At 44.7% G+C, this 26,276-nt stretch overlaps 1 protein-coding gene across 3 annotated transcripts in view; it reads right to left on the minus strand.

Annotated features, from left to right (window-relative positions):
• Nucleotides 1-23,768, minus strand: part of LPCAT2 (lysophosphatidylcholine acyltransferase 2) — a 55,173-nt gene extending 31,405 nt beyond the window's left edge. For all 3 annotated transcript variants that reach the window (XM_029076202.2, XM_007669435.4, XM_001508376.5), the window contains exons 1-8: nucleotides 23,525-23,768; nucleotides 16,652-16,791; nucleotides 14,493-14,710; nucleotides 13,412-13,524; nucleotides 11,080-11,140; nucleotides 8,362-8,420; nucleotides 6,553-6,587; nucleotides 4,165-4,219 (exon numbers count right to left, since the gene is read on the minus strand). In XM_029076202.2, the coding sequence (XP_028932035.1) occupies nucleotides 4,165-4,219; nucleotides 6,553-6,587; nucleotides 8,362-8,420; nucleotides 11,080-11,140; nucleotides 13,412-13,524; nucleotides 14,493-14,710; nucleotides 16,652-16,791; nucleotides 23,525-23,695 (852 nt within the window). In that variant the 5' untranslated portion in view covers nucleotides 23,696-23,768. The remainder of the gene's footprint in view (nucleotides 1-4,164; nucleotides 4,220-6,552; nucleotides 6,588-8,361; nucleotides 8,421-11,079; nucleotides 11,141-13,411; nucleotides 13,525-14,492; nucleotides 14,711-16,651; nucleotides 16,792-23,524) is intronic.
• Nucleotides 23,769-26,276: the final 2,508 nt, after the last annotated feature.

Here is a 26,276-nt window from a genome sequence, read left to right on the forward strand (position 1 = left end):
TCAATAAAGTCGACTGAGAATGAAATGTGTGAGTTGGGTTGTAGTGGGAGGGGGCAATGATGGCTGGGGGGAATGAGCTGATTGCCCTAAGGCCACCGACTGAGCTTCTGCCGGACGGTTAGGCAACCACTGGAGGTTTATTGAGGAGTGGGGAAACGTACGTGGAATGATTATTTTACTTGCTCCATCCTCTGCCTCCACATTCCAATACGATCTGTCAGATTACAATGGTCGAGGTCCATCCAGACTGGCAGAAACCAAATTGTCATGAATGGATGGGGAAAACATTTTCTGCTCCAGAAAATATGACCCAAAAAGCAATGTTGTCTGAGTTCATCTTGAGAATGCAAATATTTTAATGTAAAAAAAGAAAAAATGGCTATGACACAGAGGAAATGTGGTAAGAGTGGTTAGCGCAAGAAATGGGGAATAGGCATGCTTCTCTTACTTTCCCAGCTCCTGCATTCACAAGCATCCTGAATAACTACTGGCCAAGAATCTCCTGTTTCTCCATTGGTTCCCAGAGGGTTTTCATAAGAACTCCAGCAAGGCCACTACTGGGTCAGACCACAGGCCCATCTGGCCCAAAATTCTGTCTCTGACAGTGGCACTAAGAGGCTTGAAGGAACTTCGTTTTGCTCAAGGATTCTGTGGCCTCTGCCCACTCCAACCCCACTTCCCCACTGCCACATGGCTAAACACTGCTCTTGGAGGAGGGACTCTCAATAAAGGACTGCCCCTATTTTAAATCCTCTAGTCCTAACTCCATAGTATCCCCAAGGAGTGGGAGGAGGTGAAAGAAAATGTTGGGGAAAGTTTTTTGCTGAACTGGAGGGAAGGGATGAGGATAAGAAAGACTGCTGGCTGTTTAGATGATCAATCTGGCTGAACAGAACTTATTTAAATGTTTATATCTCCACTAGCTTGTAAACCCCTTGGGGACATCTGACTCTTTTTTGATTTTCTACGGCTCTTCAAAGCACCTAGTTCAACTTCACCCATGTCCTTTGCCCTCGCCAGTTGTTTCAGATGCTTAACTCCCTCCTCAAACCCTCTGTCTCCCCTCTTCCCCCATCTCTTGCCCCCAGTGACCTGGTCACCTACTTAATTGAGAAAATTGAAACTATCAAGCATGATCTCCCTAAAATCTCCCTTGCTCCTTCTGCCCCTCCTTTCTCCTGCCCCTTCTTCAATTCTCCCATCTTTCGCCGCAGTATCTCAAGAGATCGCCTGCCTTCTCTCACAATCCACCTCCTTCACCTGCATGTTTGACCGCATCCCTTTGCGCCTTATCAAAGCATTTGCCCCTCCCTTCTCCCCTCCGTAACTATCATCTTCAAGTGTACGCTCTCCAATGGCTTCTTCCCCTTTGCTTTCAAACATGCCCATGTTTCCCCATTCTAAAAAAAAAATCCTCCCTGGATCCCACGGCACCTTCCAGTTATAGCCCTACCATTCCTCTCCAAACTCCTTGAGCGAGTTGTCTATACCCACTGTCAAGTTCTTCTCCTCCAATTGTCTCCTTGACCCCCTCCAATCTGGCTTCCACCCCTTTCACTCCTCAGAAACCACCCTCTCTAAAGTCACAAATTATCTACTTCTTACCAAATTCCAAAGTATTTACTCAATCCTAATCCTCGACCCCTCAGCTGCTTTCGACACTGTTGACCATCCCCTTCTCCTGGAAACACTGTCCAACCTCAGCCTGACACTGTCCTCTCCTGGTTCTCTTTCCATCTCTCTGGCCGCTCATTCTTGGTCTCTTTCAAGGGCTCCTCTTCTGCCTCCCACCCCTTAACTGTGAGTGTCCCTCAAAGTTGAGTTCTGGGTACCCTTCTATTCTCCATCTACACCCACTCCCTTGAAGAACTCATTCACTCCTATGGCTTCAACTACGACTTCTATGCAGACGATTCCCAAATCTACATTTTCAGCCATTACCCTCTCTGCAGCCTCACATTTCCTCCTGCCTTCAAGACATCTCTATTTGGATGTCCTGCTGTCACCTAAAATTATGTGAAAAACAGAACTCCTTACCTTCCCACCCAAACCCTGTCCTTCCCCTGACCTTCCCATCATTGTAGATAGCACCATCGTCCATCCTTCCTGTCTTACAAGCCCGTAAACTTGGCATTACGCTGGATTCTTCTCTCACTCAACCCACATATTCAGTTCACCAGTACATCCTGTCAGTTCAACCTTTGAGACATTGGGAAATTATGCCCTTTCCTCTACATCTAAACTACCATGTTAATCCAAGCACTTATCTTATGCCGCTTTGATTACCGTACCAGCCTCCTTGCCTATCTCCTGCCTCCCTTCTCTTCCCACTACAGTCCATTCTTCACTCTGCTGTCTGAATCATTTTTCTACAGAAACATTCAGACCATGTTTCCCCACTTCTTCCAGTGGTTACCCATCCACCTCTGCATCAAACAGAAACTCCTTCCCATCGACTTTAAAGCCATCATTCACCTTGCCCGCAACTACCTCACCCAGCTACTCTCCTTCCACAACCCAGCCCACACACTTCACCCTCTAATGTCTACCTACTCACTGTATCTCGATTTCATCTATCTCGCCGCTAGCCCTCTCACCCACATCCTGCTTCTGGCCTGGAACGCCCTTCCCTTTCATAGCCAACAATTACTTTCTCCATCTTTAAAACCTTTTTGAAGACACATCTCCCAGAGGCCTTTCCTGACTAAGCCCTCTTTTCCTTCTCTTCCACTCCCTTCTGCGTTGCCCAGACTCGGTCCTCTTTTTCATCCCCTCTTCCAGCTCCACAGCACTTACATCCCTATCTGTAATTTATTTATTTGTATTAATGTCTGTCTCCCCCTCTAGACTGTAAACTCGATGTGGTAGTGATAGTTATTCTGTACTCTCCCAAGTGCTTAGTACTGTGATCAATGATTGATTGATCATCTTAAATAATAATAATAATTAAGCGCTTAATATGCCAAGCACTGGGGTAGATACAAGGTAATCAGGTTGGACACAGCTCCTGTCCCGCATGGGGCTCATCTACCCCACAGATATTTCAGATGCAGTCAAGCCACGGTTTTACATAATGGTAAAATTACACCTTTTTTTTTCTATCCTCTCCCTGATGATGCTCAACTTTTGTTCTGGTTTTGTTGGCTACTGTTGTATCCCAGACCGGCGATTTAACAAACATGCAGTGCTGATGTCGGCTGAGGGTCAAGGACCCTTAGATGCCTCCAACCCAGTCTGAGATTTGGAAGGCAATTCCCATGCACGCACCCTCCTCAAGCCTAAGAGAGCTCAACTCTGCTGAAATTATCTTCTCAATTTACAACTCGAGGTGGTCTTTAACGAGATGAACAGGGACGGAGAGTCAGACCCCTAAGCATGCTATCATCCTCATCAATGGTATTTATTGAGCGCTTACTATGTGCACAGTACTGTGCTACAAGCTTGGTAGAGTACAATGCAACAATATTCGCAGATACGTTTCCTGCCCACAAGCTATCACATGCTATTTGGAGAGTCAGTATTCTCCAGGGTGGAAAGTGCTTAGCCGATCGTCTGGAAAGCCCGAGTTTCACTTCCATCCGTCACTGACCCTGGACGAGTCACTTAACCTCTTGGTGCTTTTATTTCCCAACCTGTAAAATGGCAACCGTTTCCCGATCCGACCTCCCTTCGATGTTAAGCGGTTGACCTGACAGAAGACAACGTTCACAAGGATAAAAGCTGAGCCCTTTCACATCATAGTATATAGACAGAGGCTGTTAATAAAGGCCTGCATCGACCCGCTAGTTCCAATTCTACACTGTCCCCACTCTTATGAGCCGGGAACATGTCTGCTAATTCTGCCGTATCGTACTCTCCCAAGCTTTTAGTATAGTACTACAGTGCTGGGGTAGATATAAGCCAATCAGGTTGGACACAGTCCCTGCCTCAAATGGGGCTCATATTCTTAATCCCCATTTTCCAGATGAGGCATACAGAAGTTAAGTGACTTAACCAAGGTCACACAGCAGACAAGTGGAGGAGCCGGGATTAGAACATGGGTCCTCCTGACTCCCAGGCCCATACTCTATCCACTAGGCCATACTTCTTAACATCTGGACTAATTTCTAGGGAAATACACAAAAAGACAAAATATTTTGTGGCTAAATTCTGGTCGAGCCTCACCTCAATTTCCACCTTTGTGAAGACCTGGCAAAAAGTCATCGTGCAAAGCTGAATGCTGGAGGAAAAAAAAGGACAATGGCAAATTTAAATAATGCTGCAGAAATGCAATGTTAGTCATAATTCCTTTAATTTCAATTGTATCAATGCTTTAATTTCAACACATATCATTTTTTGCCATAATTCCTATAGTGAAACTACCCCACAAGTAGGTAGGTATAAGCTAGACTGTAAGCTCCCTGTGGGCAGGGAACTTGCCTACCAACTCTATTGTACTGTACTTTCCCAAGCGCTTAGTATAGTGCTTTGCACACAGTGACTGTTCCATAAATATTACTTAATTATAGTTATTGTTAAATAAAGATTAAATATCCAATTAGAAAACTCTGACAAGACCTATAAAGATTTTAATTATTTTCTGCTCAACATTAAAAAAACAACAACCCATGGATTTTTTTAATCAAAAGAAGAGCCTGCTTTGGTCTTTATCTACCACATCATCATTACTCACCCAGCAAAACCAGTAAACAGCTTGGGGGTGTGCAGGTAAATCATGTAACTACTGATAAGGTTTTTTCCAAAAAGAACTCTTGGGAAAGCAAACTTGCCAAAACCATGTTCTGCTAGACTTTTGGAGCCCAGCAGATTTCTTGAGCAATGTGTGGAGGGGTTTTTCCTTTTTTTAAAAAATGCTATTTGTGAGGTGTTTTGTGCCAGGCACTGTACTAAGTGCTGGGGTAGATATAAACTAATCAGGTTGGACACAGTCCATATTCCACATGAGGCTCACAGTTGGAATCCCCATTTTTACAGGGAATGAGGAAACTGAGGTCAAGACAAGTGACTTGCCTAAGGTCACAGAGCAGACAAGCGGTGGAGCCAGGATTAAAACTGAGGTCCTTCTGACTCCCTCCACTGCACTTTTATCAATGCAAATTTGATTATGAGAGTCTACTAAATTCTACCCTCAACTGAACCCTCTTCCCAATGAATGATTTGCTAGACGACAGGAATAAAAAAAGATCTGAAACAAGAACTTCAGTATCTGTACTCAAGAACACATAACTCCAGGCCAAATATAGTTCAGATTTGTTCCCCTCCTGACATGAATCATCACCAATAGAATGAAGAAGTGGGGAGCATAAGAGAAGTAATGGCTATTCCAGGCTGTGGCCAACCAGATGCTATCGATTACTTCCTGTGATTCCTTTATGTGTTAATAGCTTCATATCAGTCTCCCCCATTAGAGTGGAAGCTCCAGGTGGGCAGGAAATGTGTCCCTTGAAGGGTTCCAGCATGGTCTAGTGGAGAAAGCCCAGGTCTGGGAGTCAGAAGAACCTGGGTTCTAATCCCAGCTCTGCCACTTGTCTGCTGGGTGACCTTGGGAAAATTACTTCACTTCTCTGGGCCTCAGTTAACTCATCAGTAAAATGGGGATTAAAGCCTACTCCCTGCCCCAGTCTTAACCTCCGTTTTACAGATGAGGTAACTGAGGCCCAGAGAAGTGAAGTAACTTGCCCAAGGTCACAGCAGACAAGTGGTGGATCTGGGATCAGAACCCATGACCTCCAACTCTCAGGCCCACGTTCTATCCACTACTCCATGCTGCTTCTCCCATTCTACAGATGAGGGAACTAAGGCACAGAGAAGTAAAGAGACTTGCCCAAGATCACAAAACAGGCACAGGGCAGGGCCAGGTTTAGAATGCAGATCCTCTAACTCTCAAGCATGTGGCTTCTCTCTGATTATTTTCAATATCTGGTAAGAAGGTAACACAAATTTAGACTAATCTGCTGATCATCTTCTACATTATTCAATGCTAACAATTAACTGCACATTTTCTAATTTTCTACATTGCTCAGAGGAGTAATTCAGCCACAAAAGACAAATCAGTGGTAAATCTGATTAAGCTTCACGTAATCAGAGCCTGAATGTGAATTCAAATATTGCAAATATGAAATGTAAGTGCCGTAACCAGAGCCATTTGGAGTATTTGTTCAGAACTGGTGAAAGTACGATAGGACCATAATGAATAAGGCCATTATGTACAAGAAGTCAGAAGCACTGAAAGAACTTTACAATGGCCTACTGCAAACAGGGATGGAAACACATTAGGGACACAGAGATTCCAAGCTTCTGACTATTATGCTAAGACCAGATAAGGGAGGGGCCCTGAAGACTTGACTGGCACATAGTAAGCAATTAAAAAATACCATTATTATTATTAAGTGCTGTCCCCTTTGCTGATATTTTATTCCAAGCCCTCATAGATTTTGAGCTTCCAGAGGAACCAGGTCTAACCGCCCCCTGTGGATTCGCACCCAGCACTTAGTACTTGATAAATATTATTATTACTACTTCTTTTCACCGGTAGTAAAGCATGCAACTTACAATGTGTATCCCTGCCACGTCCAGGTCACAGTGTCCTAAGGAGAGAAAGCATTGAAACGTCAGCCCAGGGGGAAAACATCGAAGTAATAAATTGCTAGTCAAGTTTTAAATCTGTTAGTAAAATCAACTCTACTCCCCACCTCCCATGCTCACACACACATACACACACACACACACAGACACACAGATCCCTTTTAAGAGCTATGTTCTTTGAGCCGTTTGCTCCTGTTTGGAGGGAATAAATACGACTTCAAATGGGATTATGTCACTGTGGGCTCAAGTTAAAAAAAAAATTGAAAATATTTTTAAATGGTCAGGGAGAAAGGTGGAAAGAGATAGGCAAAGTGAAAATTTTGGGAAAACATCATCGACTTTGAGAAGCAGCAAGGCCTAATGGACAGAGTACAGACCTGGGAGTGAGAGGACCTTGGGCAAGTTACCTCACTTCTCTGGGCCTCAATTCCCTCAACTGTAAAATGGGGATTAAGATTGTGAGCCCTTTGTGGGACAGGGGCTGTATCCAACCTGATTAGCTTATCTCTAACCCAGGGCTTAGTACAGTGCCTGGCATATAGAAGTGCTTGACAAATACCATTAACAAAAACCATACATTAAAAAAACCCAAAACCTTTTAACCCAGAGACATATACCAGTAAATGTAATGAAATTCCAATCCTTTGATACTGAGGTCTTGGAGGGAATGGAACCTAATCACTGAAACCTGATTATCTTGCATTTACTCCAGCATTTAGTACAACGCCTGGGACACAGCAAACACTTAAAAAATACCATTTAAAAAAAAAGTCAAGTCAATCCTTCATGCAGGTTGAAAGCTAGTAGGGGCCCTTTGTTCTGAAGTGAACACAACTGGGAACACAGCTTTCACACGATTGATTCTTGAGAAGCAGCATGGAGTAGTGAAGACCGCATGGGCCTGGGAGTCGGGAAGGTCACGGGTTCTAATTCCTGTTCCACCACTTGTCTGCTGCGTGACTTTGGGCATACCAATTCACTAATCTCTGGGCCTCAGTTACCTCATCCGTAAAATAGGGATTGAGACTGTGAGCCCCACCTGGGACAGGGACCATGTGCAACCTGATTCGCTTGCATCCACTCCAGCGCTTAGTACAATGCCTGGCACATAGTAAATGCTTAATAAATACCATAATTACTTTATTATTATTACAGTGCCTGGCTCATAGTGAGCACTTAAATACTATAATTATTATTATTTTAGACAAGACACACTCTTGGTCACTTTCTCTGATTTTTTTTTTAAAAGAAGAATTCCCCCATAGCTGATCATCCTTCTCAACACCACACAGTCTCCAAATCTAGCCTCCTCGGAAAGACAAAGTGGTGGTCTAACTGATGGGTTCTTCCAACTCCTACAGCCAACAATACCCTGGATCTGATTTCCCTCGGAAATGGTTCCCTAATAAGGTATTGTTCTCCACGCTTCATACTAATCTGAAATTTATGTCGAGTTCTGCAGTTTGTCAGCTAGTGACTGTTACACTGATAGAGCACCAATGGGCCTCAGAGATGAGGAAAGCTTGCCTCCTTTTGACCCTCATTGATTTTAATCAAAATTATTTTACATCAAAGAACGTCAGCCTATCATTTAAAGAAAAATGCTTCTTCAACTAATGAAAAAAACCCATCAAACTATAATCTGGTTTTATCATTTCTGGCAATAACCAACCAAATTCTGGAGAGGACCCCAGCTATCTATGCTAAACTGCTTTTCTTTTTTTTTTAAGTTTTGAAGGCTTTTCTTTCCCTCCCTTGGTGATTTAATGGGCTTACCAGTTTGTTTGGATATCTTAACAGGACTGGCTGTACCGGAACTCCTGGAATGAATGCTCCTAGAAAAGAAATTCTGCAATTCAACTTTTGGGTCAATACAAAAAATTATTGGAAAGAAAACTAAATAAATGAATAAAGTGGCTGTGAAATTTTGGGTAGTTACAGATTCCAAGGGGACAGGGGTAAGATGCTCCAAAGGAAGACAGGTTTCATACATACATGTGGCGTCTTTTGTATTTGGGAATGGTACTGTTGGGAGCTTTTGACATATGCCTGTACTAAATATTTGGAACCTGAGTAGTAGACTGTAAAGCATGTTGTGGGCAGGGAACGTGTCTGTTTACTGTTGCATTGTTGTCTCCCAAGCACTTAGAAAAGTGCTCTGTGCACAGTAAGCACCCAATAAATACGACTGAATGAATGTCCCTTGACCGACTAATAAAAGAGGACTCAGGAGTCCAAGAATTGTCCTGTTGGAACCCTAAGAGGTTTGAGGATGGATAGAGGACTCAAGAAAGCTCCAATAAACCCTACTTACATTTAGCCTACGTTTCTCGAAAGGATGCTGCCAGAATCCCAGGATTATTTGGAATCAATCAATCAATCAATGGTATAGAATGAGGGTTAACTCTGCAGAGCACTGTACTAAGTGCATTTAAAACGAATTTTAGCACAGAAAATGGAGACGATAGTTGAATAAATTAGCCAATGAATTCCCTTACTGTGGACACCTGAGTCACTAAAGGGTAAGTACCTCCTATTGCTTTATTATTTATAGTATTTGTTAAGCGCTTACTATGTCCCAGGCACTATACTAAGTGCTGGGGTAGATGCAAATTAATCAGGTTGGACACAATCCAAGTCCCAAATGGGGTTCACAGTCTTAATCCCCATTTTACAGATGAGGGAACTGAGGCCCAGAGAAGTGAAGTGATTTGCCCAAAGTCACCTAGGAGACATGTGATGGAGCCGGGATTAGAACCCAGGTCCTTCTGACTCCCAGGGCCAGGCTCTATGCACCAGGCCATGCTGCTTCTCAACTCCCTGACCCTCTTTGATCTCCTCTTTGGCTGCCTTTCCACCCACAGCTCTGTTTGCATTCTGACTGCCTAAAAGCTGCCCGTTGGCACAGAGTAGGCACTCAAATACCACTGATGATGATGATAATAATAATTATTATTATTGGTTTGTTCAGCATTTACTATGTGCAGGTCCTGTACTAAACGCTGAGGTAGACACAAGATAGTTGGAGTGGACACCATCCTTGTCCTACACAGAGCTCACAGTCTTAATCCTTATATTGTATATGCGGTAACTGAGGCACAGAGAAGTGAAGTGACTTGCCCCAAGTCACACAGCTGATAAGTGGTGGAGCTGGAATTAGAACCCACAAATTCAGACCCCCAAGTCCGTGCTCTTTCCACTAAGCCACGCTCTATGGTACTCTCTCAAGAACCTAGAACAGGAAAGGGATGCAATGTGGCCCGAGAAAGAGAGAGGGGAAGAGGAAAAGAGAGGGGAGAGGAAAATGAGATGGATAGAAGAAAAGCATCATTGTCTAGTGGTTAGACCATGGGCCTGGGAGTCAGGAGGACCTGGGTTCTTAATCCCGGCTCCACCACCTTGGGAAAGTCACTTAACTTGTCTGTGCCTCAGTTACCTCATCTGCAAAATGTGGATTAAGACTGTGAGCCCCTTGTAGGACATGGACTGTGTCCAATCTAATTAGCTTGTACCTATCCCAGCACTTAGTACAGTGCCTAGCATATAGTAAATGCATAACAAACACTGTTAATAAAACCTCAAATCCCTCCAAAACAGTACTATGCACACAGCAGATGCTCAATAAATGCAACTGAATGAATGATAAAAATATCCCGGGTCAAACTGAGTTTTTTGACTTGTTACCTTTTATTAGTAACCATTCATTAACAACAATATTACTAGGTTGTAAACTCCTTGTGGGCAGGGGCTGTGTCTATCAACTAGATTCCATCAGACTCTCCCAAGCACTTAGTACAGTGGTCTGCACATAGTAAGCATTCAATAAATACCATGGATTGATTGATAAGCTCACAAAATATTTTTAAATTTTCCAGTAACATTTCTGACTTTCCATTCTCAAACATTAGATTTTTATGGGGTCATCTTAAATCATGAGTTGACTTAGCACTATCTTAATTAACAAGGCCCAACATATAAAGCCAACAGCTACCCAAGGTAAAAGTCAGAGCGTGCCTTTATGAAATTGCTATTCCAAGTAACAAAGTTTAAAAAAAACAACATTTAACTGTTCGGGGGTTTAAGTATCTCAAATTGAATTTCTATTCCCATACATGCAAATATCAAATAATTGCCCTATCTATACAAAGTTGAAAACAGTTTAATGCTTTAAGTTTTTCTAAGAAATAAAAGTAGGTACTGTGGCTTTAAGTCCCTTAGGATTCATGAGTGGATTAGAGGGAAACTTATCCTAACAGTCATGCTAGAAACCTAACTGTCTAACCCCTCACCTCCACTCTACAATTATCCTACCCCTCCACTGCCGAAGGGTAAGAGCTAAAACAATACCAAAGGGTTTCACAACTTCAAAAACAATTCAGTAAATTTATTCCATGAATAAATCAATTTCTCAAGGTAACATTATTTCATAATTGTTTCTTGCAACATTTCCAAATCCAACCCGCTGTATAAGACTAGCTCATTAAATAATCTTACCTGGTTTAAAAGTGATCAGACATGAACGATTAGTACAGGTGCCTTCTGGGAAAATCAGTATCTATGGAAGGCAAGAAATAAATTAGAATGACAGGTCATTAATTCACTTTCATTCTTGTTTTCTGGTTCATAGGCTAATGGGATGAAGTCTATATGAAAGTGTAATAATCCATGATACATCTCTCTATAAATGATACATCTGGATTTCCGTGGAACAAATTACAGACACATCAAGGGTCATGCCAGTAGTTTAGTTATGCATCTACTTCTCGTAGGTCAAATTATTGCAAAATCTCATGTTCAGGAAAACTAGTGCATTAATTCTATCTAGCTGTTCCAGTACTGTGTACACAAAGGTGCTCACAAGCCATTTCTTCAAAATCCCTCATCAATAGAAAGGTCCTTAATTCCCTTACCATGCTCTAACCAAACTGCAGAGTGAAAACACACATTATGGCAGAACTACACTTGGGAATGTGTCGTGATGCCTAGTGGATAGAGCACGGACCTGGAAGTCAGCAGGACCTGAGTTCTTAGCCTGGCTCTGCTGCTTGTCTGCTGTGAGATCTTGGGAAAGTCTACACCTCACCTACGAAATGGGGATTAAGATTGTGAGCTCACGTGGGACGGGATCCGTGTCCAACCTGATTCACTTATATCCACCCCAGAGTTTAGTACAGTGCCTGGCACATAGTAAGTGCTTAACCAATGCCGCAATTATTATTATTTTTATTCGTACCTTGAGGGTAGGGATAGTTTTTATCAACTGTATGGCATTCCCCCAAGCACTTAGTACAGTGCTCAGCACAAAGTAGGCGCTCAGTGAACAAGCCCAATTGAATGATTATTCATCACTTTGTGGAACCGGGCTATGCCGAGGGTCCGCCCCATGTTGTCAGAGCGTCCGTCCCATGTTCTCAGAGCTTGTTTCAGGTGGAGTTGGTGAAGTTGCTCAGTGCAGAATCCCATCAATCGGCCTCCTCCAATTTCCTCCTCCCTAGCTTTTACAAATCCCAGGAAGACAAGTTCCCATCCACAGCGTCAATTTGTCCTGGCACCATTAGTCACTGCAGGCTGTGCCTATTAATTCCACCGATTAGCTGGAGAGGAGCAGAATGCAATTTTTGCCTTGGAAGTTGAGTTACATCACTTTAAGCTTCGGGAGACAAATGCTAACACAAACGAAGAGGACTGCAGATGTTTTTCCTTTACTGAGTTATCCTTCGGTTCAAGGAAACACTTCAGTAATAATAATAATAATAATAATAATAATAATGTTGGTATTTGTTAAGCACTTACTATGTGCAGAGCACTGTTCTAAGCGCTGGGGTAGATCCAGGGTAATCAGGTTGTCCCACTTGAGGCTCACAATCTGAATCCCCATTTTACAGATGAGGTAACTGAGGCACAGAGAAGTTAAGTGACTTGCTCACAGTCACACAGCTGACAAGTGGCAGAGCTGGGATTCGAAACCCTGATCTCTGACTCCCAAGCCCGTGCTCTTTCCACTGAGTCACGCTGCTTCAGTGAGGAACTGCATCCATGAGCAGAGTGTCCTAGAGGAAAGAACATGGGCCTGGAAGTCAGAAGACCTGGATTCTAAGCCTGGGTCTGTCACCTCCCTGCTGTGTAACTTTGGGCAAGTCGCTTAACTTTTCTGTGACTGAGTTTCCTCGTCTATAAAATGGGGACTCCCTCCTACTTAGACTGTGAGCCCCATGAGGGGCAGGGATTGTGTCCCATCTGATTATTCTGTATCTACCTCAGAGCTCAGTACAGTGCTTTATTTGTAATGAATGGTTAACAATACCACAATTATTATTATTGTGTCACTCAGAGATTCTCTTGCACACTTTGTCCATGAAAATAAAGTTGTACACCTTTGCTGGTCCCTTGTCATTACTCGGACATCAATGGTTAAGAGGAGACGGGTATGTTTTACCATCAGCAAGCAGCGTGGCTTAGTGGAAAGAGCACAGGCTTGAGAGTCAGAGGTTGTGGGTTCTTATCCCAGCTCTTCCACTTATCAGCTATGTGACTTTGGCCAAGTCACTTAACTTCTATGTGCCTCAGTTCCCTCAGCTGTAAAATGGGGATTAAGACTGTGAGCCCCACATGGGACAACCTGATTAGCTGGTATCTACCAGGTGTTTAGAACAGTGCTTGGCACACAGTGAGCACTTAACAAATGTCATTATTATTATTATTACTATTATCAGCAGAACATTGTGGTTTTCCCTTAGTACACTGCTCTGCACACAGTAAGCACTCAGTAAATACCAAAGAGTGATTACCTTTACTGTTTATATAAAGATGGCTGAAAACCTTTTACCTGTGGCCATTTCCCTCCTGACGTTGCTCTTTTTATTATTTCATTTATTGTGGTCTTTCGAGAATCCGGATCGACACGGGACACCAACACTGGCTGAAGAGCCCGGAGTATTCCTTTAAAACAAGGAAGCAAACAAAGAAAAAACAAAACCACAAATCATTTTCATGGTTCAGGTTATTCATCCTGTAACAACTGGTAAGTTTAAACATGGGAGGATATTAAGAAATTGGATGACAAAACAGAAAGCAACAATAATACTCCCCCAGAGCATCGAAACACCACCCGGCAAAATGACGACAGAGTTGTTACTAAGGAAACAGGTGTCATAGGAATAAAGCAAAGCTTCTTATGGAAAAATTACTGCATTATGGGGTAATTATTTCTTATGGCAGGAAGTCTTTAATGTTTAAAGTTGAACACATTTTAAAAAAACACCCACACTGATTTCTAATTAGGATATTTGGAACAATAACTGAAAAATGGGTGACAGGAGGTTTGACACTTGGGACGGTAATTCAATTTACCAGTGGCTATGCCTGATCCCTCCATATCCAAAAGAAAAATTCAGAATGCTCTAGTTTAACTCAGTAAAGTAACAGCTTTTAAAACACTTTGGGCTGTCTCCCACTTCTGAAAGTTTCACTCACCCTTTCAAACTAAGCCCACTTATACTTATGGTCAGATGAAAGAAAGGGGATGAAACAGATGAAAACACAAGCCATCCTTGTCCCCTTTGAAACAGCTGAGGCCAGAATTTGGGAGGAATTTCAGATGTCGGTTTTCCCGCCTTCGCTCTACCCAACAGAATTCCGTTTTCTGCTCCTCCTGGTTTCTTCTTCCCCGCCTTTCCAACGGTCTTCATGACCACCAGGAATCCCCTTCCCCAGATGCTGGTCCCCTTTCTCCACCTTTCTGGCCCTTTGGAGTCTCCTCTTCCTGTTCTCAATTAGCTCCGAGTACTTTCTTCCGGCCAGAAATGCTCCGTTTGGCTATTTTTTCCCCCCCTCTTCCCCCTCCCGGCTGCCAGCAGGGAATGTGAGTGAGCGTCTAAGAGGCCTGGGATCCTTCTCCAGATACTTACTGCCAAGCAGGAGGGCGTTTGCATTCTCGACCCGGGAGACCATGGATGGTAACCCGGCCACAACACAGGCAATGCCATCGAAGAAGCTCGAGTGAGGGGCAACCACAAAGATCGGGGCCTCCAATGGGCTCGCCACTTTCCCCTTCACCGAAACTATGAATCCCATTGTGAGAAACATGGCCCGTCCCAGAAACTTCAGGACACGTTGAGAAAATTTCCTTTCAAAAGAAAGAGAAATGAAGCAGCTTTTACTAGTTGAAGGTCATCCTCGAAAAGAGCCTGCCACTTAGAAAGTCCACAGCATGGAGTAGAGTGCTGAAAAGGGCCCTGGGAAGCCCCAGCTCCCAACTTCAAACAGGTCTGAACTAAAACTACCCCAGAGAGATAATCATCTACCTTTCTCTTTGAAATCTCCTCTGGTAAATCTCCCTCGAAGCAAAGCGTGAAGGAGACCTGTTTTCTCAGGGGGTTAACACTGCGCAATCAAGCGGGATTTCTGAAATAGTTCCCCACTAAATACTTCTCCAACATTCTGGTAGAGTTACGGGCTGGAGCCTAAGAAAAAAGTGACTTTTCTAGAGATGTTAAAAATGAGAGTGAATCATGGGGAGCGGCATATGGGTCTCAGTCCTGAGACTTCAGAGAAACTGGGTGTAGTGTTAGTGGCTTGCACGATGCCATTCACACGCTCTTAACCCTGAGGGTCGTGTCCTCTGAGGTGAGGAGGCAGGGGAGGAGGGGAGCAATGCATGTTACAATCAAATCAATATTTACTGAGTGCTTACCGTGTGTGCAGAGCACTGTCTTAGGCACTTGGGAGAATTTGGTGCATATTTGGTAGACGTGACCCCTGCCCTCAAAGACCTTAATATAAGCTTTTGGCTTCAAAGTTCTCCATCATCTTGCCCCCTCCTATCTCACCTCCCTTCTCTCTTTCTACTGCCCACCCCGTACACTCTGCTCCTCTCCCACCACTCTGCTCCTCTCCCGCTCACCTCTTCGCTGTCCCCTGTTCACGCCTATCCTGCCGTCGACCCCTGGCCCACGTCCTACCGCTGCTCTGGAATGGCTTCCCTCCTCACATCCGCCAAACTAACTCTCTTCCCCTCTTCAAAGCCCTACTGAGAGCTCACCTCCTCCAGGAGGCCTTCCCAGACTGACCCCCCCTTTCCCTCTGCTCCCCTTCCCTTCTCCTCCCCCACACCCTCTGCTCTTCCCGCTTCCCCTCCCCTCAGCACTGTGCTCATTTGTATATATTATTTATTACCCTATTTATTTTGATAATGAGGTGTACATTTCCTTGACTCTATTTATCTTGACGATGTTGTCTTGTTTTTGTTTTGTTCTGTTTTGCTTTGCTGTCTGTCTCCCCCGTTTAGACTGTGAGCTCGTCATTGGGCAGGGATTGTCTCTGTTGCCAAATTGTACTTTCCAAGCGCTTAGTTCAGTTCTCTGCACACAGTAAGCACTCAATATATACTATTGAATGAATAGTGGGAGAGACAGACATTGAAATGAATTAGACAGGGGGAGCATTAGAAAACCATTTAGATGGCAGTCAGCCCTGTGTGCTTTCTGAGTACCCTGGGTGGACTGTACTGGGCACACAATTTAGGTGAGATTGTGAACAGTGACTTCAAAATGTGAATCTTTCGAAATTCCAAAACAATTCTTCTACAGTCTACTTCATCTCAAAAGGATGCCCTGGAGGTAAATGAAAAATACTTTCAAATCAATTTGAACGGATCGAAATACTTAAAATCATTCAATTCTGATCTTTAAGCACTTACTAGGTGCCAAGCACTGTACTAGATTCGGGACCAGATATTGTATTTACCAGCTTGTTTGGATATCTTAATCTTGGGTGGATACAAGATAATTAGGTTGGACAGAGTCCCTGCCCTCACTGGACTCACAGTATAAGTAGGAGGGAGGACAGGTTTTTGATCCCCATTTTACAGGTGAGGAAACTGAGGCACTGAGAAGTTAAGTGACCTGCCCAAGGTCACACAACAGACAAGTGGAGGAGAGAGGATTAGAATCCAGGTCTTTCTGATTCCCAGGCCTGTGCTCTTTTCACTAGGCCATGCAATTCCCCCCAACTCATCTAATTGGAGAATAGCACTACTAATGTGATTTTGACGATAACGACTCCTTACCTTCTCCATCCCAAAATCGGCTGGGTTGCTTTTTCAGGGGAGCAGAGAGTTGAAATCGCTGCAAACGGCCACGCCAGTAGCAAAATCAATCCAACGCATAAGACCCGAATTGGAAATAGAATAATTCCAAGCAGGATAATCTGCGAGTCAAAAGTAAAGGAGATAAATCGATAAGAACTGTTTACACTTATCAGGTTATTCTTGTAAAAGGGTAATCTGTACATTATCATCCAGAAGAAAACACGATACCTCTTGGTACGAACTTTAAAGATTTTAACACAGATTGGTTACTTTCAAGTAGCGTTAAAAATAGATTTATCTACAAACCACAAGGGGCTAAGTTTCCCTATCCTACAGGCAAAGGGCAGCAGTGGAGGGGTTGTCCAGGCTAGAGATTGGAAAACGACAGCTGCTGAGTATTGATGTCTATGACGACAGCCCTGGCCTACCGAACTCATCTTAAATCAAAAGCCTAAAAATATCATATCCACGTGCAAAGCCAGTTCTCCCAGTTCAAGAAAGATGGACTTCAAAAGAGGACATCTCTTCATTCATTTAATCAATCAATTGATGATATCTGAGGTTTAAAGTTCCTCGGCTCCACAGACTTAAGGTCCCATGTAGATGCATTATGGATGAACTTATTGGTTGAGAGGGTACAAAGGGCGAGCGTATTTCTCTCACAGGCTCAAATCTTAAACTTCACTGGGCTTCATCACAGATTAATAGGACAATTTCTTTCTTTCCTTTCTTTTTTCTTTCTTCCTTTCTCTGTTTCTCTCTCTCTCTCTCTCTCTCTCTCTCTCTCACACACACACACATAATCCGTGTCTGAAGATGGTGTTGCTGATGGAGAGATGGCCTTTCACTGACACATACAAACACAGAGATGCAATCTCATGCTCACTTTATATGTGATAATTCACTAGGGCCCTGGCCATTTGGGCATCCCTAAGCAGGGCAGTTCAGCCTGCAACAGTGCTGCTGAATAGCATTATTCAATCAGTGGCACCTTAGCGTTACGTGGTGCACAGCACTGTGCTAACTGCTTGAGAGAGTACAATACAGTTGGTAGGCACAATCCCTACTCGGAGGAGCTTATAGTCTAGTAGGGGAGACAAACATGAAAATAAATTACAAGTAAAGGAAGCAACTGGGTATAAGGATACGTAAATGCAGTAGGGGCCGGAGAGGGGAGGAGGGGGAGATGAACCTAAGTGCTTGGGGGCAAGATTAGGTACATGGGAGAAGTAATAGGGAAAATAGAGTTGGGGGGGAATGAGAGTTTAGTCTGAGAAGGCTTCTTGGAGGGGGTACGATTTCAGTAGAGCTTTGAAGAAGGAAGAATGTTGGTCTGTCAGATTTTTTTAAATGGAATTTTTTTAAGTGCTTACTCTGTGTCAGGCACTATTCTCAGCACTGGGGTAGATACAAGTTAATCAGGTTGGACACAGTTCACATTCCTCGAGGGGCTCACAGTCATAATCCCCACTTCAGAGATGACGTAATTGAGGCCCAGAGAAGTGAAGTGACTTGCTCAAGGTCACCCATCAGACAAGTGGTGGAGCCAGAAATAGAATCTATGTCCTTCTGACTCCCAGGCTCGGGTTCTAACCACTAGACCACATTGCTTCTCCTAGATAGAGGGAGGGAGTTCTGGTGGTGGGGGGGTATGTGTGGGGTGAGGTGGCGGCGGGGGAGGGGAAGGGGAGAACTCTGCACAAAGACCAGAGCCAGCTGGGGAAGAGATGAAAAGTTGACTGGCTCATTAGGTGGTGTTCTGACGAATCATCCGGAACAGTAGACAAACCATTTTTATCAGATACGCAATTCAAATCATTAAATGTGAAATGATGCATTTTCCAAGGCACTCAAACCAATCCACTAACCTAAAACAAACCCCTTACCCCAATCTTTGTGCAACTGATGGTGCCACTGACTAATCTTGGATTTCTGATATTGATTTTCTGTAGTTGGCAGTTCAGAAGTACATTTTTGATGATGTGAAAGAAAGCAGATCTGAAAGTGAGGCTGCCTCTTGAACTTGAAAATAATAAGTAAGCGAGCCATTTTATTTATTCTTTATCTTGTGCAGAGCACTGTACTAAGCGCTTGGGAGAGCACAGTGTAACAGAGTTGGTTACAGTTTAGACATGGAGACAGACATGAATATAAATAAATTATGGGCAGGTACAAAAGTCCTGTGGGACTGAGGAAGGGGTGAATAGAGGGTATGAACATAAATGGTGTGGGATTTCAATGTACAATTTCAAGTAGGAACTAATTATTTCAAGGTAATTACGACCACTACACCTTCGAGGATATTCGAAACGGATGTACTTTGCATATTGAAAAGTCATCAACTTTGATCTTTCTTCCCATATTCCAATATATGGAGCCAGATGGATCTCCCAATTTTCTCTATCTCAGAAAGAATGTGATTAATACAGTTCAGTTAATGATGCTCCAGATCCTGTGCACTCTCAGGCAAAGGTTTATATGACAGTTCATATGCACTTGGTAAAATTTCAAAAAGCTCTCCCTCATCTATTTCACTGCCAATCTCTTACTCATCCTTCCTGTGGTCTGGAACTCCCTTCCCTTTCGTATCCTACACACTTCCACTCTCCCTCATCCTCAAAGCCCTACTAAAATCATACCTCCTCCAAGACACCTACTCTAAACTCACAATTTCCCATGATATTTGCCCTGCCTTCTGTGTCATATAGATATGGAACTCCCTAAGCCCTTTGATATTCATCCATTCCCAGTCCAAAGCACTTATGCACATATCCCTCCCTCTTCTTAGCCAATTCCCCTATTGGTAATTGATTTTAATGCCCGTTTCCCCCTCTAGACTATAAACTCGTTACGGGCAGGAAACATGTCTGCCAATTCTGTTGTATTCTCCCAAGCGCTCAGTACAGTGCTCTGCACATAGTAAGCACTCAATAAATAGGGCTGATTGGTTGACTGACTATAATCTAATAAACAAATGTCCAGAAATTCCTTCTGCAACACATCAAAACTGACATAGCCAAAGAACCACTCAACCCATATGTATTTATACTCATCTTCAGCATTTAAACAAAACATATATAAATATATGTACATAGATATATATATGAACACACAAATATATACATATATGTAAATACATTCATATTACACGTGCATTCAGATATTTCATCCTGGCATTTGTCCTACTAGCTGTTTCATTCTCATTTTTCCTCCTACTCTTGCTATTTCTTTAGTGCCGTCCCCATTAGACTTAAAGCTTCATGAGGGCAGGATCACGCATCTTGCGATTTGGTACACTTTCTCAAGTCATATCTTTTAATTCTGATTCGCTTTCCCTAGTGCTTTGTACGGTGCTCTGGAAAGAGTAAGCACAGTATAAATGGGTAGCAGCATGGCCTAATGGAAAGACCACAGGCCTGGGAGGAAGAGGACCTGAGTTCTAATCGCAGCTCTGCCAACTGCACGCTGTGTGGCCAAGAGCAAATCGCTTAACTTCTCTGTGCTTCAACTGTAAAATGGGGATTAAATTCTACTCTCCCCTACGTGGTCTGTGAGCCCCAAGTGGGACAGGGATTGTGTCCACACAGATTAACTTGTATCTACCCCAGTGCTGAGAACAGTGCTTGACGCATAGTAAGCACTTAACAAATGCCTTATTAACTAACAACATGCTGATTGATTAATTCAGTGCTTCACACTCCTTTGGTGCTCAGTTAATTCTACCTAATCAGAACACCGATCAACCAAGCGACGATAGACGGGGAAATAGAAAAAAGAATCAAGATGGTCAACACACCCACTGGGAGACTTTCAAAGAAGAGTGTCGCAGTGACACTCTATTACGTTCCACACCAAAGTCTCCAGAGCTGGAGTGTTGTCCTCCCTTCTCTGTGGCCGAGATCTGGACCTCAGATTAACATCTGGGTCCATGAGAGGTGCCGTGAGCATCACTCACTGACCAGACTCGATCTCAAATGAAAAAATAAATAAGATCTGGACCAAGAAAATTCTGGAACACTGTCTCCTAGCATTGAAGTTGGGCTCACTTTAAGACGCTTGAGCTTGACGGAAAGTGTAAGGAGAATGAGCGACAGCAGGAGACTCAAACAGCTGCTTTTGGGAGAGTTGAAAATTGGGAAACTGAAAGCTCTTAAGAAGGGCAGGGGGAGGATTTAAGGACATGGTAAAAGTCTCAGATGCTGCTGCACCCCAGCTGAAAAATGGGGAGTCACTGTGGCTGAGGACAGATTAGCATGGCACACTGCCACTGAGAAGGGAGCAGCTCTCTTTGAGCAAAAGCTTTGTATGAAAAGAGTCAAGGAGACAAAGGAGAAAACAGTGACATTAAGTTCAATACCACAACAAGGGACAAACATCTTGTTTGTCCAATGTGACCGGATCTGTTGATCCCACAATGGCCTTTTCAGTCACACAGGCACGCCGTTGGTGAACTTCACTATCAGGGGTATATTCTTCTACCCAAAGGACAACTATAACCCATCAATTGATTGTGTACTGTGTATAGAACATTGAACTACGTGCTTGGGAGAGTACAATTCAACTATAAATCCATATTATTGGTGGACTGGCTAACTGAAGTGTGGCCTAGTAGAAAGAGAGCAGGGATCCGGGCGGCAGGTGATCTGGGTTGTAACCCCAGCTCCTCCACCTGCCCGCTGATGAGACCTTGTACTGATCGCCGCTTTCCTCTGTCTCCATTTCCTCACCGGTAAAATGGGGATTAAATATCTGTTCTCCCCCACTTTTCGACAGTGAGCCCCCGGCGGGACAGGGACTATGTCCAACCTGATTAACTTGCACCTACTCCAGGGCATAGTGCAGTGCTTAGCGCAGAATAAGTGCTTAACAAATGCCACAATTCTGAGGTTGATTCTCCATGGCACCTCTCCCTCCTCATTCATTCTCTCCCATCTCTAGTGAACTGCACCAGGAAGGTCTTTTGACAGGGCGCTTTAGAAAGCGAAAAGTAATAAGGAGGTCGCTGCAACAGTCCGGCCTAGCGGAGAACAGGAAAGGACGGACGAAAATGCGGAACCTGCTGCAGTTTAAACATCACCCGGCTTTTCTCCAAAAAGGAAGTCGGATGTCAAAAGCAAGGTTTGGCAAGAAGAGACAGAAAAAGCACTTCTCGTCTGCCCCGTCTATGGTCCCGGGTAGATCCCGATCTTGCTAAACACGGGGCGGGCTTTTTTTTTCCTTTAATAATTAAGCACTCACTACATTCCGAAGCTTATTCTAAGCGCTGGGGTGGATACAAACTAATCAGGTTGGAAACAGTCCATATCCCACAAGGGACTCTCGGTCTGTATAGGAGGGAGAAGGACCTCAAGACCCTCGCTCCCTATTCCAGCGCTTAGAACAGTGCTTGGCACAGAGTAAGCGCTTAACAAATACCATCATTATTATTATTACATTTTATATAAGAAACGTCTGTCTCCACCTCTATACTATAAGCTCGTGTAGGCAGGGAATGTGCCTGTTAACTCTGTTGACTGTACCCCCCGACAAGTGCTTAGTACAGTGCTCTGCACCTAATAAGCGCTCAATATTTACGATTGAATGACTGTTATATCACACCCTTCCAAGCGCTCTGCACACAGTAAGCGCTTAGTAAATATGACTTAATGTGTTCATTGTTCTATCTCACTCTCCCAAGCATTTACTACAGCGCTCTGCACACAGTAAGCGCTTAGTAAATACGATTTAATGTGTTGATTGTTCTATCTCACTCTCCCAAGCGCTTACTACAGTGCTCTGCACACAGTAAGCGCTCAAGAAATATGCATGTGTTGGTTACACCGCACTCTCCCAGGGGCTTAGTACAGTGCTCTGCACACAATAAGGGCTCAAGAAATACGAATGAATGTGTTTATTGTTACCTCTCCCTCTCCCAAGTGCTTAGTACAGTGCTCTGCACCTAGCAAACGCTTAATACGCAGAGCACTGTACTAAGCGCTGAAGAAATACGATGGAAAGAACGAATGTGTTAGACCGCACGCCCAAGCGGTTAGCACAGTGCTCTGCCCACAGTAAGCGCTCAAGAGATACGACCGAATGAATCAGTGTTTGCTATACCCTACTCTCTCAAGCGCTTAGCACAGTGCCCCGGACACACGAAGCGCTCGATAAATCCGACCGAATGTGTCAGCGTGGCTCAGTGGCAAGAGCCCGGGCTGGGGACTCAGAGGTCATGGGTTCAAATCCCAGCTCTGCCGCTTGTCAGCTGGGCCTTTGGGCAAGTCACTTCACTTCTCTGGGCCTCAGTTCCCTCATCTGTAAAATGGGGATGAAGACCGTGAGCCCCATGAGGGACAACCCATGACCCTATATCTCCCGCAGCGCTTAGAACAGTGCTCTGCACGTAGTAAGCGCTTAACAAACACCACCATCATTATTATTATTCTCTGGGCCTCGGTTCCCTCATCTGTCAAATGGGGATGAAGACTATGAGCCTCACTTGGGACCACCTGTATCTCCCCCAGCGCTTAGAACAGTGCTCTGCATGTAGTAAGCGCTTAACAAACACCACCATCATTATTATTATTATTATTCTCTGGGCCTCAGTTCCCTCATCTGTCAAATGGGGATGAAGACTCTGAGCCTCACGTGGGACAACCTGTATCTCCCCCGGCGCTTAGAACAGTGCTCTGCCCCTAGGAAGCGCTTAACAAATAGCAACAGTATTATTATTAATTTCAGGAGCGCTTGGGAGGGTGCGCTGCAACAAGAAACGCCTTCCCCCGCTCGCAACGGACTGGCCGTTGGAGGGGAGGCGGAGATCGATAGGAAATAACAGCACCGATCGATCGATCGATGGATGGGGAGTCTCACCTGCAGCCGCTGGGCCGCGCGGAGCCGCGAGCGCTGCACGAACGGGTTGGGCACCGGCGGCGGGAAGAAGGAGGACTGGCGCGGCACCTTGAGCGGGCGTGCGGGCCGCGGGCAGGACCCATCCTGGGTGGGCGGCATCACTTGGGTACCAGGGACCGGTTCGCTGCCCATCGGCTGCTCCTCCGCGCCCCGACCCACCCGACACTTCCCCGCCGCCGCCGCCGGGGGCAGCAGCGGGCCCGCCCGCACTGCGCACGCGCAGATACCAGACACCACCCCTCCCGGGCCACGCCCCCTCCCGGGCCACGCCCCCTCCCGGGCCACGCCCCCTCCCGGGCCACGCCCCCTCCCGGGCCACGCCCCCTCCCGGGCCACGCCCCCTCCCGGGCCACGCCCCCCACCGCTCTTTAATAATAAACAATAATAATGTTGGGATTTGTTAAGCGCTTACTCTGTGCGGAGCTCTGTTCTAAGCGCTGGGGCAGATGCGGGGTCACGAGGTGGTCCTACGTGGGGCTCCCCGTCTCCATCCCCATTTAACAGATGAGGTCACTGAGGCCCAGAGAAGTGAAGTAATAATAATAATGTTGGTATTTGTTAAGCGCTTACTATGTGCCGAGCACTGTTCTAAGCGCTGGGGTAGACACAGGGTCATCAGGTTGACCCACGTGGGGCTCGCCCACGGTCACACAGCTAATAATAATAATAATAATGTTGGTATTTGTTAAGCGCTTACTATGTGCCAAGCACTGTTCTAAGAGCTGGGGTAGACAACAGGGGAATCAAGTTGTCCCACTTGGGGCTCACAGTCTTAATCCCCATTTTACAGATGAGGTCACTGAGGCACCGAGAAGCTAAGTGACTCGCCCAAAGTCACACAGCTGACAAGTGGCCGAGTCGGGATTTGAACCCATGACCTCTGACTCCAAAGCCCGTGCTCTTTCCACTGAGCCACACAGCTGACAAGTGGCAGAATCGGGAGTCGAAGCATGACCTCTGACTCCCAAGCCCGGGCTCTTTCCTTTGAGCCACGCTGTTTCTCTATAATAATGTTGGTATTTGTTAAGTGCTTACTATGAGCCAGGCACTATGCTAAGCACTGGGGTGGACACCATTAAATAATAATAATAATGATAGTGGTATTAAGTGCTTACTATGTGCCAGGCACTATACTAAGCACTGGGGTGGATGGACACTATTGATAATAATAATAATGATAGTGGTATTAAGTGCTTACTATGTGCCAGGCACTATACTAAGCACTGGGGTGGACGCTATTAAATTATAATAATAATAATGGTATTTGTTAAGCACTTACTATGTGCTAGACACTATATTAAGTGCTGGGGTAGACACTATTAAAAATAATGGTATTCGTTAAACACGAGCTATGTGCCAAGCACCGGGATAGATACGAAGTAAACAGGGTGTCCCACGCGGGGCTCACAGTCTTAATCCCCACTTTTTTACAGATGAGGTAACTGAGGCACAGAGATGTTAAGTGAGTTGCTCAAAGTCACATAGCTGCTAAGTGGCAGAGCGGGGATTAGAACCCACGACCTCTGACTCCCAAGCCCGTGCTCTTGCCACTAAACCATGGTGCTTCTCCATAATGATGGTATTTGTTAAGCGCTTACTATGTGCCAAGCGCTGTTCTAGGGCTGGAAAAAAAATGAATGCAATAATGTTGATATTTAAGGGCTTACTCTGTGCCAAGCACTGTTCTAAGCACTGGGGTAGATACAACGTAATCAGGTTGTCCCACGTGGGGCTCACAGTCTTCACCCCCATTTTACAGAGGAGGTCACTGAGGCACAGAGAAGTTAAGTGACTTGCCCAGGTTACACGGCTGACAAGTGGCAGAGGTGGGACTAGAACCCACGACCGCTGACTCCCAAACCCGTGCTCTTTCCACTAAGGCACAGTCCCTCTCCCATCTGGGACTCACAGTCTTCATCTCCATTTTAGAGATGAGGTAACTGAGGCACAGAGAAGTTAAGTGACTTGCCCTAGGTCATGCAGGTGGTTGTAATTATAATTATATAAGTATATAATTATATAATTATAATGATTGTTATGGTAAAATAGTCCCCATTTTATGTATACGAACTAAAGTGACAAAATGAATGCTTTTGGAGCCATTAGACTCTGCTTCAAATACAGCAGAGGCGACGTAATAATAATGTTGGTATTCGCTAAGCGCTTACTATGTGCAGAGCACTGTTCTAAGCGCTGGGGGAGATACAGGATCATCGGGTCGTCCCACGTGAGGCTCCCAGTTAATCCCCATTTGACAGATGAGGTCACTGAGGCCCAGAGAAGTGAAGTGACTGGCCCACAGTCACACAGCTGACGGGTGGCAGAGCCGGGAGTCGAACCCACGACCTCTGACTCCGAAGCCCAAGCTCTTTCCACTGAGCCACGCCGCTTTCCCTACCCGCCCTGAACATACCTAACTAATCTTCCCCTTCGAGACTGTGAACCCGTTGGGTAGGGGACTGTGTTACCGGATTGTACTTCCCGAGCTCCTAGTGCAGTGCTCCGCACGCAGTTAGCGCTCGATAAATACAACTGAATGACCTAGAGAACTCTAAAGTTTTCATTATTATCAATGGTGTATAGTGTACTGTACTAGACCCTTAACGGGACCCACATAAGGAGGATAAGAGGCGATCCTTGGCCTTGAAGGACATACCACCTAATGAAGTAGTTTTCTTACCCCCATTCCTATTTTCCTAAGAGAAAGGAAATC

Source organism: Ornithorhynchus anatinus, chromosome 11 (genome assembly GCF_004115215.2).
Source record: "Ornithorhynchus anatinus isolate Pmale09 chromosome 11, mOrnAna1.pri.v4, whole genome shotgun sequence".
Classification (NCBI taxonomy): Eukaryota; Metazoa; Chordata; class Mammalia; order Monotremata; family Ornithorhynchidae; genus Ornithorhynchus; species Ornithorhynchus anatinus.